We start from the raw sequence: 17,195 nt of genomic DNA, 5'->3' as shown, positions 1-17,195 counted from the left end.
TCTGGGCCTCTCATCTTCACTGCTGGCATCATGTCTGCACTGTTGACAGGGGATAAAGCAGCGTAATAGCTGTTTGAATTGATCCCCGCAAAATGACACAACGTCTTGGCAGATGAGGCATTGTACTTGTCCCGTGAAGATGGTTTGCTTTTTGAGCAGGAAGTGACTGTGAGTGGTGGATTTCACTTCCTTTCAACATTAATCAGCAGAAGGGGGGATTTATTTTTACATCCTCTCTGTGAGATACTGAGCGCTTCCTGTCCTTATTTCCCAGGAAATAAAAAAAAAGTCACAGGCCCTCATGAATATTGCTGTCGGGGAAGAACGAGAAACAGAAGGAAAATTAGTATATTCTCAGATTGCATCTGCTTTATCTTCTTGTCTCCTTGTTCTTCTTCTCTCCTCGTCTCCTTCGTAATGCCTTTGACGCCACCATCCAGCGAAACTTTGTCTTTGAATCGGTTTAAAAGCAAAGGGCATTTCTCCTTAAGGAGAAGCAAAAGTCAACAAGTCTTGCAGCCTTATCTGCTCACATTCCTCTATTCTTTCCGTCTCTCCCTCATCAACCTCGCCTTTCCCCTTTCCTCTCTATCTAAGTCACTGGCCTTTTTTTTCTGAAATTCATTTCAGCCTTGATGGATATACTAAGCACCGACGGCTTTTGATTTAGGCTTCTGATGCTGTCTGCCTCTCCTAACATCCACTTTGGGTGCAGCGCTCCATCACATTGATTTCTCTGAAGATGAAACTCTGATCCTGGCGGCCGAGGGCCCCCACGTGTGTCTTGCGCTGTTACAGCATATGAAAGATGACGTGCCCAACCGCCTGACTGGCAAACGATGGAAGGCCAACAAACCGGTGCACCTCATGCTATACGACCTACATTTAAATATGACTCTTTCATGTAAAATTAGTTCTATCTCAGTTCCTCTGAAGCAAACTCTGCACTGTCAGGATAGAGGATACAGAAAGTTAACGTGCAATTTAATGGCTATATCTGAGACGTTTGCTCAGTGATGCTTACAAAGTCTGCTTGGTAAAACCCCAAGTGACCCAAACAGTGGATGTAGATTTTTTCCATTTTGTCCTCCACTCTTTTAAGGCTTTTCAAATCACACTGCATGTTTTCAGACAGGACTCTTTGCAAATTCACATGGCGGCTATTTTCCTCTGACAGGAAAATGTTCTGCTGCGTTCCAGGTTGAAAGTGTTATAAACATTTGTATGGGAATTGTTATCAATGTAATGTTAATTGTCTTCTGTCTGTCTGTCTACTTCCAGGCTTAAAGGTGTTTGATATTGATTGATATTTCTCAAAATTCTCATATTGTGTAACACTACAATAATGTAAGCACGGTTAGCTGTTGCCATATGGTAGCTAACGGGTTATCAAATATGTTGTTTTACCTTGAAATATGGACTGATGTCCCTCTGGATTTTCTCTATTCATTGTCTTTTCAGTTGCTGATCAATCAGGAAATGTAAAATGGTAACAATTTGTCAGATTCCCTGCGCTGATACACCTTCCAACCTGGAACGCAGCAGTGCAACATTATCCTTTTGATAACAGCATCTGAGCTTCCCAGCTTGGTTGTGACATCAGAGGAAAATGGCTGCCTTGTGAATATGGTCGATGATTCCGCTGCACACGATTTACCTCCAATGCCAACGTTCAGCGCCAAGGCAGGAAGCCGTGTGCCGTCTATATAATGAAGCAAAAGTGAAGGGTTTCAAGGTCGGGATGCTGGATATGTGCAGTGCTTTTGAAAGCAGAGCCCAGAATTCACATCTGATCTCAGACCAACATCAATGTTGTTTTTTGTAACCGTGATCTTTCCAAATCCACCTTAAAAGTAGTTACCTTACCCATACAGATACTGATTTGACAATAAAACACCAATGCAAATCAATATTCAGAGCTCAGGCTAGCCTCGTGTTTGAATTTGCCAGTCTTGTGCAGTCAGGTTGTGTGGATGTGTGTCTGACATTAGAATGAAGGTAGCTTCTGCATAATTCAGATGAACCTGTCTCCTTTAGTCTCCTATATACCTCTGCTCTCTCTCCCCTCTCTCCCTCTCTCCCACTGTTATCCACATGTAACCCTCCCTGTTTTAAATGTAACTCTTGCTTTGTTTCTCTGTTTGTATCTGTGCTGCTTCTTGTTTTTCTGAAGGTCTTTCAGCGCTTTAACCTTCAAAAGATCACAATATATCAGCTGCACCATTCATGAGCTCTGATCAGGTGATATGGCCTTCCTCTTAATGTTGGCTCATTATACCAGGCCTACGCATGCACCACAGTTTTGGGAAATTATTTGATCACTGGCTTCTTTAATTATGCATAAATGCAACGATGAAGCACTAATTAAATAAATTTGGTGACTTCTTCAGTGTATTACTTATCTTGTTCTTTCTGCAGAAATAAATGGATGTTGGAAGGCATTAACAGAAGCTCTAATGGCCTCTTGGTCATCATCAACAGAGAGTTTCATTTACAAGTCGCTGCCTTATCTTCATGAGGAAAGCTTCTCCTTGTGGGAAGTTATCCCCTGCTCTATATCTCAGTGGACCAGCATATGCACACATACTCTAGACCTTTTCTTTTGTGAATAAAGTTGCAACTGCTGGCGCATTTTCACAGTTCAATAGATGTTTTTGTAGTCTTGGGACCAAAGGGACTACATTTCCAGGTTACCAACAGGCACAGTACAGTAATGCTGCATCATTTATAAAAGGAATTGGATTAGGATCAATCCACCAGTTCCACTCTTATTCTCTTTAAAAGCATTAGAGGCATACAAACTTCTATAGCTGCACAAAAAAGCCTTTCTGAAGAGGAAAGTGGTGTTGTTGTGCGGGAGGCTGCACTATTTAAAAGCACAAATGTTCTGTATGGCACCATTTTTAACCATTTTCTCCTCACGGTAATGTGAACTGACAGAAGCTGGTGTCACTGAGTTGGTTGAAACATTAATATCAAAGCCGTGCAGAAGTCTTTCATACATAAATGCCGTTCTTAACTGGGGTTTGACATAAAAACAGCACTGCACCATCTGAGTTGTATTACAGTATTATTTTTATTTCGGTATTTGCCTCCCGTGTCCATTTCTGTGCAATAAACAGGCAAAAAAAAAAAAGCTTTACTCTTTAGGTAGTGAGCATCATTCAGTGAAGATCATCCATTCAAAATTCATCTCTCTGGTCAATTAAAATTTAAAGATAGTTGCTTAGGACAAATGTATCACTGTACATTTCAGTGTTTACGTCATACTCGCCGTCATAAACACTGCATGAAATGAGGGCTGTATGTAAGCAGTCGAGGGGACTAAGCGCTGTGTGCTCCCAGTTGTGCCTTATGTCACCATCTGATCAAAGCAGCATGCTCTCTCTGTCTCCCTCGCAAACACACACACATTCGCACACTAAGAGGGAAAAAAAACAACCATAAAAAAAAATGCACACACATGCTGCATTGGATTGCTTTAGTATACCCTCAGGGTATTGAGTAATCCTGCTTCTTGATGTTCCCCTGATCGTTACATTTATCACATTGCATCAGTAGAAAATCCTAAATAAACCTTTTAACAGGCTTCTCCTCAGTAATGCAGTAAATAGGCTTCTTATCCTAGAGGCCAATGGGTTTATCTTGGTCTACAAAGCCCATGATACAGACTTTTGTGTAGCAAGTTGCAGAATTGGAGCAAGTAAAAGGTTTTTCAGCAGTATAAATAGTGAGAAATTTACAACAGTCACAAACAGGAATTTTACTATTGTGGACAGTTTCGAGCCATTTTCATCCAGATGTAAGGATTTTTTTTTCATAGTGGTGTGTTTTAAAGCCTCATCCACTAAAACACATTTCAGGCAGTACGATTTTAACCACAAACGCAGTGCAAACAAACTGAAGCTCCTCATGCAATCATGCAGTCATGCATGACTTATTATTGTACATTTCTGAGATGTTGATTCATGAATATTGCATTGCCTTCATAAATTCATGTGGTTTCATTCATCAAAAACAATCAGAATCATAATTAAAAAAAGACGAACTTTTGCAATATATATTTTGCAATCTGTCCGAATCATGAGGGTCTCTGACATAAACGTTAATTATTTCTACTGCTGTGGTAGAAAAGGCACAGGTGTAATTAATAACACTGATTATTGTTGCATTCCATTCCACCCACTGGCTCAGTCTTCAGTATAGAGAAGAGCCCTCGTTATTGTTAGTAGTTCCACCTGTGCAACATTTGCTAAACTTAAGGTTGAAGTCGGGCCATCCCCTGCAGAATTGTAGATGTACTCTGTTTTATATTAAGTCCTGTCACCTGTTTCAAGGCTTTTGGAAAAAATTGGGAATCCTAATCAAAATCTTTCCTTGCAATTACAGCACTGTTCTTTGATTACAAATACTCTCCAATATGGTTCTATAATACATTTGGTGTTGTTTTAGGGTTTTCAATCTCACTAACTATTAAGAAACAGACTTTCTTTAATTTCTGTCACCTCAGTGAGACCTTTCATTAGCTGTTGATGCCCTGGGAACTGCTGTCACCCTAACCCACTAAACAGCAGTTACAAATAGAGGCATGAAATGCACTTTATTTTTCAAATATCTAAAATTGAATAGCTTTGTTTAGGAAGTTCAGACAGCCTATGAAGAGATGATAAATGCTAACTGATAGTGAGAGAATATTGATTTGTGTGTGTGTGTGTGTGTGTGTGTGTGTGTGTGTGTGTGTGTGTGTTGAAAGAAATAATAATGCTCGGACTTGCGTTTTATTTGGCATATTATTGAACTTTTTTAAACAAATGCAAATTAAAAATACACATAGGACTACAGTGTTGTGAAATATATCAATAAGCTCTTCTGATTATTGTGTCATTTATTTCTTTATATATTCTATTTATTTATTTATTTTTTTGTCCATGTTGCTTCATCACGTTTCATACAGCATGTGTTTCCTTCACAAGTGGACTCGTGCAATCAACAAAGCATGATGGCAACAAAGCCTGAACAAATCCTCTTCAAAACAAAAAAGACATTTAATTACTCGCCACGTTTAGGAACAAGCTTTGCGTTTCTACTGATCCGGTTACCTTTTCGGTGAACCGTTGTCGTTTTCTATCATTTTGTCCCTGAAAAGCGACCTCTTTGTATTTTGACGCTTTTTAGCCGCCGTACTTTGGAATCCGGAAGCAAAGCTGCTGTCACCCAAACAAACAACATGCAAGCAACATTTTGACGATAAAGACATTCCCCGCTATTTATTTTTTCAGCACTCACTTTGACGTTTGTGGAGGGGCTGCTCCTTGTTTTGTTGACAGCTGAAGAGACAGCGACGTCCACCAGCGAATGAGCTAACCGGAAACGTAAAGTCAGAAGCGGCTATGTAAGTTAGCAAACTTCCCGGCTGCACTGCCACATCGTCACAAAATGACAGCAGGGCGGCTGTTAGTGTTGTAATCTGTTGAAATGTTGACAAGCTTTTGACATGTTTATCTCGGCTGTTTAGCTGCTTGCCACTGAGTGTTACCCACTTTATTATAATTACATCTGGTAAATCATACTGGAGCTTATTATTAGCCACTGCATCCTCCTGTTAAACCATTTTATGTGGTAAGGGAAGTCTACATGGCAATAAAACTTTTGGTAGAGCAAAAAGAAAGTTCACATTCGCAGTAACTGGTGACTGTTTAGCGTTTCTAACTCCTCTGAACATGAGTAACTGAACTATACTTGTTAGCTTGAGTAACACTGCTGTTTGAATTGTTCACAGGGGTTGATTTTGGAGGATGCCATCAAGAGGCCTCCATTTGCAACCCGTCTGTGCAAGTCAAAGGAAGGTGACCGGGGGAAATTGACTGACTTCCACTGCGTTTGGACGAGTTGCTCTCAAGCCAGCCATGGCTCGGGGGGAAGAGGAAGAGGGGCTGACAGTGGACGGAGCCAAGGAGGTGGACATGTTTACATCAGTGCGTTGCCTGGGTTACCTCTCCAGCTTGAATCTCCTTGTGGCGGTGTGCGTCGGCATGTACGTGCGCTGGGAGGTGACAAGCGAACCAATGATTCTGGTCATCTTCATCCTGGGCCTCTTTGTCCTGGGGATAGCCAGCATCCTCCATTACTACTTTGCCATGGAGAAAGCCAGTCTCAGCTTGTTTCATTTGTGGTTTGGCTTCTTGCTCGGCCTTCTGTGCTTCCTCAACAGTCCAGCCTTGGACTCCAATGTCAAGGAACTGGTTGCCAACTATCTCCTCTTAGCCAGTGTGATCATGAAAACAGTATGGGCTGTAACTGAGCGAATATGCAGCTCCATCCGTTACAAACCCACCTTGCTAACATCAGCTGAGCTGCTGGAGCTCCTGGGATTTGGCATTGCCAGCACTGCTATGCTTTTTCACAAGTCAGTGGCCATAATAGGCTTGGTAGTGGCCCTGGGGGCTCTCATTGTGGACCTGAGGATGAAATCCCTCCTGGCTTTGCCCAACCTGGCCAGTTTTGCCTTGGTTACTTCTCTCGTGTTTTTCCAGGCCTTGGACATTACAGCCAACCCTTATGCCTTAGGCTGCTACCTGGGCAGGCAGCTGTGTGAGCCAGTGTTGGATGTGTACTTCAGTGGGCTGGGATCCAGCGAGCGCTGGACACCCGTGCTCTCCATGGGGAAGGTGTGGAGGAGGCTGTCCCTGCTGCCTCTGAGTCTGACTGAGCTGGCCTTCTTTGTCCTGGCAGCCTTAAAGGTACACTCAGCATTTTGCAAAATTGTGTTGTCAGAAAATTGACATTTCCATTATGTGAGTCTTCAGGGCTTCTGTGTGGCTTTAAAACTCAATCATTTGCAAACCTGATGAAGCAGTTTTGTGTTTTCTTGGAATGGTGACACAGCATTTTGTATCGCTTTGTTACATAACTTAAGGCTGTGTTTAATTACACTTTTCTCTTGCCTTGCATAGCTTGGTCGCTTGGAGCTGTGGTATCTGGTGATCCCCGGCTTCTGCCTGTTTGGCCTTTTCTGGTCCATCTGCCACATAATTCTGCTGATCACAATATGGGGCTTCCACACCAAGTTGAGCGAGTGTCAGAAGGCTTGGCGGGCCCAGCGATCCAGTAGCCGGAGTCTCGACCAAGTCATGGCGTCCAGGGGCATCCGACACTTCTGCCTCATTTCAGAACGTCTGGTGTTCTTCAGTATGCTGTCAACGGTCATACTGGGAGCTGTGTCCTGGCAGGTAGGACACACAAGACAGATTACTACTGCCTAACATTGCCATCATCAGAAATTATTAGAACCAAGTTTGCATAACATCTAAAGATTTTCATATTGCTGAGAAACCTCTTGGGTGCATTATGCAGAGTCTGAAGACCTTCACAGAAAACTTCATAGATCATGGCAATGGTCCTGCTCTGTTTCTTCCTCTTGCAGCTACAACACTTTCATGACAACGCCTCTATAAACATCGTACACACCCATGCTACAAACTCTGGCGAGAGATGCTGGTGGCGGTGTGTCGTTAGTAGTCGCTCCCCAAGCTGAGGCGCTTCTGCTCTCATGCGGAACCAATTTAATTAGCACTTTAATATCCCTATCTACTTGCATAAAGAGCAGCAATAACTTATTTAGCCTTATTAGACGTTTACCCCGTAAGAGTCTCATGGGCCTGAGTCCTAATTTGAGATCCGCACATTGTTGATGTCAGTTGCAAATTTGCCTGAGAAAGTGGGAGCTGTCTGCACTCGCATATGAGGAAGTTAGCGTTAAGCTCTTCTTGTGTGTGTGCGTGTGTGTGTGTGCGTTTTACAGCTTTTTATTTGCCTGTGCTGTTGAAATACAGTAATATATGGTCAGCCACTTAAATCCACATGCCTCACGCGCGCACGCACACACACACACACACACACACACACACACACACACACACACACACAATAACAGCAAGGCTGGTACAACCTAATGCAGTCTCAGCAATAAATACAGCCTTTGTTGAAACGAGGAATATTCTGAGAGGTGTTGATTCAACTCTATGCAAATGTTTAAGTCCACAGTTTGCGGTGTTACATTGGATTCACTGCTTTCCATTGAATTTATACAGTAGAAAAAGAATGAAATAAATAAATAAAGGCAAATAAATTTGCCTTTTCAATGACATTATTATCCATATTGTATGTATTATATCTTCCTTTCAAATGCCTGCCTGGAAATGTGTTTGGAAGTGTGGATTGACAGAAAAGCTAAATCATGCCTTTGTGTAACTGTATAGAAATGACTTCCCTAATCGGAAGTCAGCTGATGAATGGAGTGCTGTTAAGCGCAGAGCTGCTCATGCACACACACACCCCTGCTCTCAGAGTTTGGGGTTGACTGCTGCAAATCAGTTATCAATCTGGGAGAACCACTTCTGGATTGCATGATATTATTAAGTCCTCCTTTATGCTGTATTGTGCTTCCTTTGCTTATGATGCCACATAAAGGCCCTGGAGAATGAAGTATTTTACAGTTAAGGGGTATACAACTTCATAAAAGTTCAGTGAACAAGTGGAACACATTTTTCAACTCAGGCATACCCGAGGGAGTTCAATATATTCTGCAAACTCAAGTGTGGCTCCACTTAACCATGCAGGTATTGATTTGCATTCTCAGATACATCGCCGCACTATGAAATCAAAGTGGCTTTTTGAGGACGCTAAATAGCATTGCATTATACCATCGCAGTGACTCAAGGAATTGATTGCACTTGAAGCCTAACAGTGCTCTATAGCACAAGATCTGCTTACTGTCACTACATGGTATTATGTTACATTCCGTATGTGCAATTTTGTGTATGGCCAGTTGACGTTAAGCGGTAAAATCTAGAGAATCTTCAAAATCAGAAAAAATGAGGTCAGACATTACATATATTGTCTTTGTGCTGTTTTCAATTGCGTATATTATTATTAGAAAGTTATCAGTTTATGTTTATGTTTCATTCAGCGTCCCAACTTCTTTGTAATCGGGGCTGCACAGACTCGAGCCAGAGTACAAGCCCGTACGCTGCAGTAATTATTCTGTTTAGAGTGGATCCTTGTAATGTATGTTTAGTCTGCTGTCATACACTGCTTTGTGTCTCCATTTAGTTTGGTCTTGTCATGTTTTGTCCTGCAATAATAACACTGTGTCAGTCCCGTACTGTATAACTGTCTTGCAAAGTGTCACCATCAATTAAGCGGGTCTGAGTGTTTCGGTCCAGGCTGGAAGTGGTGAGTAAAAGCGATTCTTTTGCTTTTTTTGCAGCCCTCCAACGGTCTCTTTCTCAGCGCTCTGCTGGTGGTGCTGCCTTTGGAGTCTCTGGCCCACGGCTTGTTCCACGAGCTGGGCAGCTGCCTGGGGGGAACCTGTGTTGGCTACGCCCTGGTCATACCTACTGCTTACTGCAGGTACTGAAAGGAGGAATATAAAGATGCACACAGGCTTCCACAGACAAACTTTCACTAGAATTTGCTGTAACAGCAAGCGACAGTTGTGTGTTGTGGCAGCAGAGATGCAGGAAAAGAGTATAGAGCACTGACGACTGAAGCACAGCGCCATGATAAGAGTGCGTTGGATGTATAATGCAGTGAGACGAGTACGGCGTGCGAGTGTGACGGTGATTTGAGATGGGCTGAGGTTTTTTTTGTTTTTGTTTTTGTGTTTAAGTGCATGCCAGAATTTCTCAAACTTAAAGTAACATCTTTGAATTACTTGTTTTGTCTGAATCCAACGATGTGAAATTTATAATGAAACAAACATTTTTTGGAATCAGGGATCATCAATGGTGGGATTAAATTTTCTTTCAGGGCTGCAACAGCTGATTAGCTTTTCTTTTAATCACTTCGCCATTAAAATGACGGAAAATAGTGAAATAATGCCTGTCACGTGTCATGTCACGATTTCATAAAGGTGCTGTCCTCAACCCCAGAATATACATTTAATATTACATAAGACAAAGAAAAGATCAATCATCACAAATAGGAAGTTGCAACCAGAGAAAATTTGGTGTTTTTGCTCAAAAAAAAAAAAAAAGACTTCAACGATAAATCGATTGCAGATTCATTTTTCCGTCTATCATCTAATCAGTTAATCTATTCTTGTTTCAGCCCTACTCTCAATTAATTAAATCGGTTCAGTCATTTTCTTAAGAGTTTAATATTCGTTTTCGGTCTCTGCCACGAGTAGGTAAGTGCGCTCCTCCTCTAGTTGCAGCTGTTTACTTGCCAGTTTAGCATGACTCTGTTTGACAGTCTGCATACTCGACGAATCATAACCTACGCGGAGGCAAAACACACCACATTCACACACACAAACACACACTGGACTGACTTTGCCCCACGTCGGAGCCTTTCTTGGCACCACAGGCGCTGGTAAATATGATCACTCATTCCAACTCCCTCCTCAGTTAACACAAAAACCAACTGGATAAATAGGCCAATAACTATGCATAAACATGCCGCTAATGTTTGGGCCCTTAAGGGATCATTCCTGTGCTCCCTCCGCAGCATACTAAGTTGTTCAGCTGGAGCAGTTAGCCATTAGCTGCCCCTGCCTCTCGCAGTGCCCTCTGAGTCGGCCAAGCGCTTTTTCAAATCGCCCAGATAGTTTTGATGATGCCGACGCGTCTCCTTCAAAACAGCTGAAGCTAGCCATTGGTTATTCATTAGCGTTTTCATATTCGAGAGCCTGTTGGAGGTGTTGAAATCTGGCCTCTGGAGGCTTTTGGCTGGTATACATAATCTGACCACTCTCTGTATATTGAGCTGAGAGTTTTCTAGCATTCAGAGGGGATGGCAGGCGCTGGTGTTTAACTCTCCAGGTGATTTCGGATGCAGGTCCATGTCCTGCTGGAGCCGTGGGCGCTCTGTATGCGAGGCTACATGCGCAGGGTCCATAGGGAGGAATGAGAGCATGATGAGAATGCAGCAGTGTACAATCGGCTGTTTGATGGCTGCAGATCATGTTTTCACAATGACAAGAGCCCCACAGGGAGATTAGAGAGATAGGGGTGAGAAGGGGAGGCGCGCAGGGTAAAACGAGGAGGGTGAGACGATGGAAAGAAAACACAAGGAGAGGACTGAGGTTGTAAACCGTGAGGGAGGGCAGCGGTAAAAGCGAAAAAAAAAAAAAGGGAGGGACGGGTGGAGCTCTGAGAGAGCTGTGGAGAAAAGAACAGGATTTTTTTTTTTTAAGGATGAAAGAGAGAGTCTAACAGGGGAAGATGTGGTCTGAATCCCAAACTACAAGACTTGACTCCTTGCGGGCGCCGCGAGATCTGAAAAGATCAGACGAGTTCAGGTGAACGGCGCGTTTGTGAAGCCATGAAAAGGTCACAGCATGTTACTTTTCGGCCAAGTGTAGTTTGTATATGTTTCTTATATTTGTAGTCTTTACAGCAGGCTGAAACTGTTGTTGTCTTCCCTTGAAAATATGAAGAAGATTGCAGGATTCTCAGAAAGCAGACAGAAGAAGGGAACACAAAGATAAACTTTCTCCTGCTTCTGCCAAGGTGAGGTTGAAGGTGATAGCAGGATATAATATAATGGCAGAGTGATACAGATGTCTAGAAGAGTGAAGTATGACTTTGCCGTCCGCTTGGCCATGAATTACATCAAGTCCAGAGATGGATAGAAAATATACGACTTCGCTGAATAGCTGCTAGCCTTGACTTTGTGTGTGTGTGTGTGTGTGTGTGTGTGTGTGTGTGTGTGGCCCCTTTGTGTTATCACCCACTTGTTATCATCAGGCAGGGCTTTGTGCCACATGCATCCACACACTTTTCTAAAATCACTTTGCCCTCAGCTATCTTTAACCTCAATTCTTACTCTCATTTCTTGTCACCCCGCTCGATTCTCCTCTCTATACCCCCTCTTTCCTTGCCATATTTTTTTTTAAACTTTCCTTTCATTCTTGACTCCCTTTACATCCCCGAGGCTAATGTCATTTCCTTCAGCAGTGATCCACCTCTCCTGCTACTTCCATATCCTTTTCCCCCATCTCCTCTCATCCTCTAGCTCTCTGTCTCCTCTCTCCCCGGTGCTGCAGACAGCTACTCCACCCTGCTATGTGTCAAACTATCAACTTCTCACTCATTCATCTCTCGTTTGCTTGCGCCCCGTCTCTCTCTCTCTTCCGCCCCTGCTCTTCACGAGCCACCTCACCTGAGTCTCCCGATAAAAGAGAAGTTTTCCTCACGTCCTCTCATCTCTCTCTTCTGCCCAGCGCTGACGGCCAGCCCACTCTCCTGCCACCTGAGCAGGTGCAGCAGTTGAACCTGCGCTCTACGGGCATGCTGAACAACGTGCAGCGCCTCTTCTCCCACCACATGATCCAGACGTTTGGCTGCGACTACTCCACCAGTGGCGTTACGCTGGAGGCCTTGCAGACGAAGCTGCGCAACTTTCTCGAGCTACGTACGGACGACGGGCCCCGTCACGACACCTATCTGATCTTTTACAGTGGGCACACGCACAAAGGCACCGGCGCTTGGGCTCTGGCCGGTGAGAACCCCTCATATTTTTCTCTTCTTTAACCTTCTTGGAAAATTAGCAGTCCTCCCGGTTAAATCCCCTCTCATGCATTTAATTTCTGTGGATTTATGAGGGATGCAATCATGAAACGTAGCTGAAATAAGCATGAAAATGATGAGTCCGACCCTTTTCGTTCAACTGCAAGACAGGCAGTTTTATTATATATAGCATGTTTCATTACAGTTAACCTCAATGTGCTGTACATTAAAGCGCAGTAACATGAGATTATGATGAGTAAAATACACTGACAATCAACCACCAGACCCTGATAAACCGTTCTACAGCTAAAGTACATTTCAACCAACAGTAGACTTGGCTTATTTCTACAGTGATTGCAAACCAGGGGGTTGTTCCCCAGGGGGTGCTTTTTGCAGTTGGCAGGGAGTGTGCGGAAAGATAGGAACTCTTATATGAACTCGAGGCAGTAACAAAAATAATTGCAAGCACGGCCACTCTCAGCTTCCGCAGCATTGACAGTTCATTTGAAGGGAGGAGGAAAAAAAAATCCATTTGCTGTGTGTTAAATAAAATCCAGTTTGAAATCAGTTGAAATGGACACATTTGGAACATGATGGGTGGCGCTGATGAAGGAGTGCTTGAGTTCATCTGACGGGGCTGTGGATGGGCGTGAAAGATGAAAAAGGTTGAGCGCCACTCTATTATGATGCGATAACAGTGATATTTGGTGCACGTGTCTGAGAAACACTGCTTTATTAATAAGTGTTAAGATGTATTATTGAACGTTACATGTTTCAAGCATCTTACTTGACTAAAGAAAGCGAGCGCAGTTATTTTAACTTTGACGTAGACCATGAATGATTGCTGTTGCCTTCGCAGCAGGTTTATCTATGAAAGCCTTCCTGTAGGATGCCGACAGTCATAATGTTGCATCTCTTCAACGTTGGTCGTAGTTATCACAGTTGAATACAACAACAAACAACTTGAGCACAACGTATTGCAGAGCTGTTGTGTCGGATGGCGTTCGGTAGATGTTCTCCCTGCAAACTGGATTTGCATTACACTCCGATTTCCATTCTTTTCAGTTTGGTCAATCAGAGCCCGATTTGCGCAGATCAGACGAGTGAGCCAAAAGAGTTGAAGTCGCTCCGAAGGACGCGGCGCGGGAGTCTGTTTTCCCGTGAAAGTCGCACACAGTCTGCTGTGACACGAGCGCTCCCTCAACAGAAATGAGAATCGCAGCAGGTTCACGCCGTGTCAGCTGCGGCTCTCCTGTTCAGAGATTACTTGACACATTATCTCTGTGTGCTGCTGCAAACAAGAAAAAAATCCCAGTGAAAAGATAATCACTACCCTGTGTCACCACCCTGAAGGGACGTTTACAGTCGCTGTTCAGTGGATAATTGTATGCACTTTGGGAAAAAAGTGTGCTTGTCGCTGATTTCAAGTCATATTTTCACTTTGATTCCTCCAGTTATAAAAACTGTTTGTGGCAGTGTTGTCCAGTCCTAAATTATATTGTCATTACTCTGTTGATCACTGAGGATACATGCAAATTGCTTTAGTAATGCAACAGCAGTTTCCCTAAAGCAGCTTGTTGTAGATTTTCAGGCTTGTGGAAGGAGCCCAATTTCCTATCCAAATATAAATCACTCGCTCTGCGGCCGGCAGTAGGAGTCATTTTTCTCCTCTGCTCTTATTTACTTTGCACTTTCCTACAATAAATGCTGATTTTGAAGTAACGGAAATAATTCGGTACATCTGTCGGCGAGGCACCACGGCTCTGATCTTTGTTCTTTGGATCTGCCATCTGGAAAACGGCATCTCTGTGCAATTTCTGTGGTTGTGATGACAGCAGTTAGACAGCCAGACAGTCCCGCAAGTGCCAGTTGACAGGTCTGATCCCCAAAAAGCCACTGCGTCCATCAGCAGCCATGTGTCTTGTTGAAATGTCCTTGAGCGCGACACTGAACACGGAGCAGCTAGCGGGCACTGTGGTTTAGCGCTAAACATAGAAATGCAAATGAACAGACGACATGCCGAAACAGGGATACAGATTCATCATACTTCTTCCTTTTCCCCTCTCTCACTTTCCTCAAACTCTTCCTCCTTCCTCACTCCTCTTTTCCTGTTCTTCTTTCCGTCACCCGTCTTCTCCATCCCACTGCTGCAGGGGGTGAGAGCCTCCACCTGGCCCAGTTGCTGGAGCTGTGGAAGGAGAAGAACGCCGGCCACTGCTCCCGTCTCATCCTCGTCCTGGACACTGAAAACTCCCTCCCCTGGGTGAAGGAGGTGCGCAGGATGGAGGGCGTTTACGTAGCCGTGCAGGGGGCCGAGCTGTCCGCCATCAGTGTGGACCCGGAGGCCGGAGACGTCCCCTTCCTCGGGGACTTCACCTCCGAGTGGGTGGAGTTCAACTGCAACCCAGACAGCAACACCCAGTGGTCAGAAAGGGGAAGGACAGTGACCGCCGTCTACGGTGTGTCCAAACGCTGGAGCGACTACACGCTACACCTGCCTACTGGAAGTGATGTGGCCAAGCACTGGAAGACCCACTTCCCAAAGGTTACCTATCCCATGGTGCACCTCTCCAACTGGTGCTGCGGCCTCAACCTTTTCTGGTTATGCAGCATGTGTCTGCGCTGCTTCCGGAGGTGTAAGCTAGCTTGGTTCCCCCCAGCTGTACTGGACACCGGGCAGGGCATTAAACTGGTGCACTCTTAGAAACGAGGGAAGCTGATTTGTCGATTTTGACAGTTTGTGTTTTAACAGCTGGGTATAAAGTGTCTATAGAAGGGAAATGAAAATACACCTACATCTATAATACAATGCTACAGAGAAGAAGGAGTGAAAGGCCAAATAGAATAAACTCTTGCATGCTTTTCATGGTGATCTCAAAACAACGAGATGTCACAATTACAGCAGATAAAACCATATCAAGTACATAACTATGTTTACTTTAAGAAATGGGGAAAAAAAGACCAAATTGTGTATTTCTTTATGTTTTTATATTCTGGGACTGTACGTTTTTTAATAGTATTTTTCCATTGCTGCATAATTATTTCTTTTAAAAGATCTTTTTCTTTCCAACATACAGTTTTTCAGCATATTACCTTAAAGTGCCTTGAAAATGGATTTGGGGGTCACCTTTTGACATGGATGTAACTGTGTGTATGTACATATACCCTTGCCTTGCCTCTTATTTATATCCAGAGGATTTAAGCTCGCACTCTTAACTTAATCTGTGTGAGCAGGGAGCGTCTTCCTCAAACCTTTAAACAGCACAGACAGAGTTGTCGTGGGGCTGAACTCGGTGACCCTCAGCCACAAGGCAGTCCAGCCAAGATGTCGTTCTTGCTGTAGCATCTTTTCCTCATCACTTTCGAGCAGTAAGAATGATGCATCAGCTGTGAGACGGCGTATCATCGCTCGACACTTGGCCTGCATTGTGCCTCATTCTGTTTATTTGCATTAACGCAAGCAGAAGAAGTCATTTGCACTGCACAAACACAGCAGGAGTCAAGCTGTTGTCCCCGGCATGCTGTGAAACAGTGATTTTTTCATGCAAATTGACAAATCAAAAAGATGTTTTTCATTGATGCACTGACCTCATATTGACCATCCTTTTATTTCCTGTTGCATCTGTTTCCCACACGTCCCTGAACTCTGGAGCGGACTGCTGCCTTAAAGTTTTTGTTTCACTGTGATGTTTCCAATAGGTCAAGTGGTGCTTTCTGCATGTAATTCTCCATGGGCTTCACTTGAGTCATGCCGGAAAATGTCAGAATTAAATTAATAATAAACCAAATTGCTGTCTGTTGTAGTTTTGTGACAATACGAATACATAGGAGTGTGATAAAATGGAAGTGGCCAGGCTCGTTTATCATGGCCGGCTTTACAGACGCTGAACAAATACGAACTCTGCTCTGTGGAAAGGCTGGAATTGCCTGGTAAATATTAGGACTGTGAGCCGGAGAAAAAAAAATGAGAGAGGGTGTAACGGGAAAATGAAACAATACATGACACAGTATCTCTGAGGGATTTGCTCGCTGAGCTTTCACCTCAGTTCGTCCCAGTGCCTGGCTGGACATGTGTCCAAAGCGCTGCTGGGTATTTCACTGGCCTCTGAAAGCTGGGCTGGGGCCCGGCTCGTGCCTGAAGGGCGCTATTAGGCACAGAGCAAGGTTTGGGGAGACCTTGGAAAGATGAAAGCTGACATTAGAAGCAACATTTCATATCAGCTTTCATCCGTAACACACAACGGGCATAGAGGAGGAAAAATGGCATGAACCAGAGCAACCTTTCACCACTCTTAACATGCTGCGCTTAGGTGCTGTAAATATCAAACCATTAGGCAAGCATGAGCAATAAGCTAAGTATTCACAGTGCAATTAGTGAAAAAGAGACAAGTACAAATGCTGTCTTGTGTGGGCGTTCTTTTCATCGCTGTAGCCTGCGAGCTGTGGTTATAGCTAAAGTCAGGGACTCATGTATATGGCGGGAATCATTTATGAGAATATTAGATTACGGCCCGGATTCATCTCCTAAACTGGATTAGGTAATAAAAGAGCCAGCCGCCTCTGAGGCCCATGTGGATGTGCTGAGTCAGAGCCCGCCGCACACACTCGCAAACCCGCTCGCACATCGACACAGACCCATGTGTAGACACGACGGCACACACCAATTCTCTCCTGCCTTTCTGT

At 43.8% G+C, this 17,195-nt stretch overlaps 1 protein-coding gene across 2 annotated transcripts; it reads left to right on the top strand.

The window, feature by feature from the left end:
• The first annotated feature begins 5,110 nt into the window (after positions 1-5,110).
• Positions 5,111-16,300, top strand: tmem168a (transmembrane protein 168a). 2 transcript variants are annotated; one of them, XM_076721671.1, is made up of 6 exons: positions 5,111-5,392; positions 5,780-6,740; positions 6,954-7,229; positions 9,269-9,411; positions 12,227-12,504; positions 14,666-16,300. In XM_076721671.1, exons 2-6 carry the CDS (start codon positions 5,907-5,909, stop codon positions 15,214-15,216), a joined length of 2,082 nt encoding a protein of 693 aa, XP_076577786.1. In that variant the 5' UTR covers positions 5,111-5,392; positions 5,780-5,906; the 3' UTR covers positions 15,217-16,300. The 2 variants fall into 2 exon arrangements, with proteins under 2 accessions (XP_076577786.1, XP_076577787.1); XM_076721672.1 differs by lacking the exon at positions 5,111-5,392 and adding an exon at positions 5,492-5,619.
• The last annotated feature ends 895 nt before the right edge of the window (positions 16,301-17,195 follow it).

The sequence above is a fragment of the Chaetodon auriga genome, chromosome 22 (genome assembly GCF_051107435.1).
Source record: "Chaetodon auriga isolate fChaAug3 chromosome 22, fChaAug3.hap1, whole genome shotgun sequence".
NCBI classification, from domain to species: domain Eukaryota; kingdom Metazoa; phylum Chordata; class Actinopteri; order Chaetodontiformes; family Chaetodontidae; genus Chaetodon; species Chaetodon auriga.
The sequence above is the reverse complement of the archived record's forward strand: the minus strand, read 5'-3'. Positions and strand labels throughout refer to the sequence as shown.

What these genes read in the sequence shown, in the direction of transcription:
- tmem168a (XM_076721671.1), top strand. Translation starts at nt 5,907, where the DNA reads ATGGCTCGGGGGGAAGAGGAAGAGGGGCTGACAGTGGACGGAGCCAAG. An exon ending in TGGGAGCTGTGTCCTGGCAG is followed by an intron (nt 7,230 to 9,268) that starts GTAGGACACACA and finishes CTTTTTTTGCAG; the next exon opens with CCCTCCAACGGTCTCTTTCT. An exon ending in ATACCTACTGCTTACTGCAG is followed by an intron (nt 9,412 to 12,226) that starts GTACTGAAAGGA and finishes TCTTCTGCCCAG; the next exon opens with CGCTGACGGCCAGCCCACTC.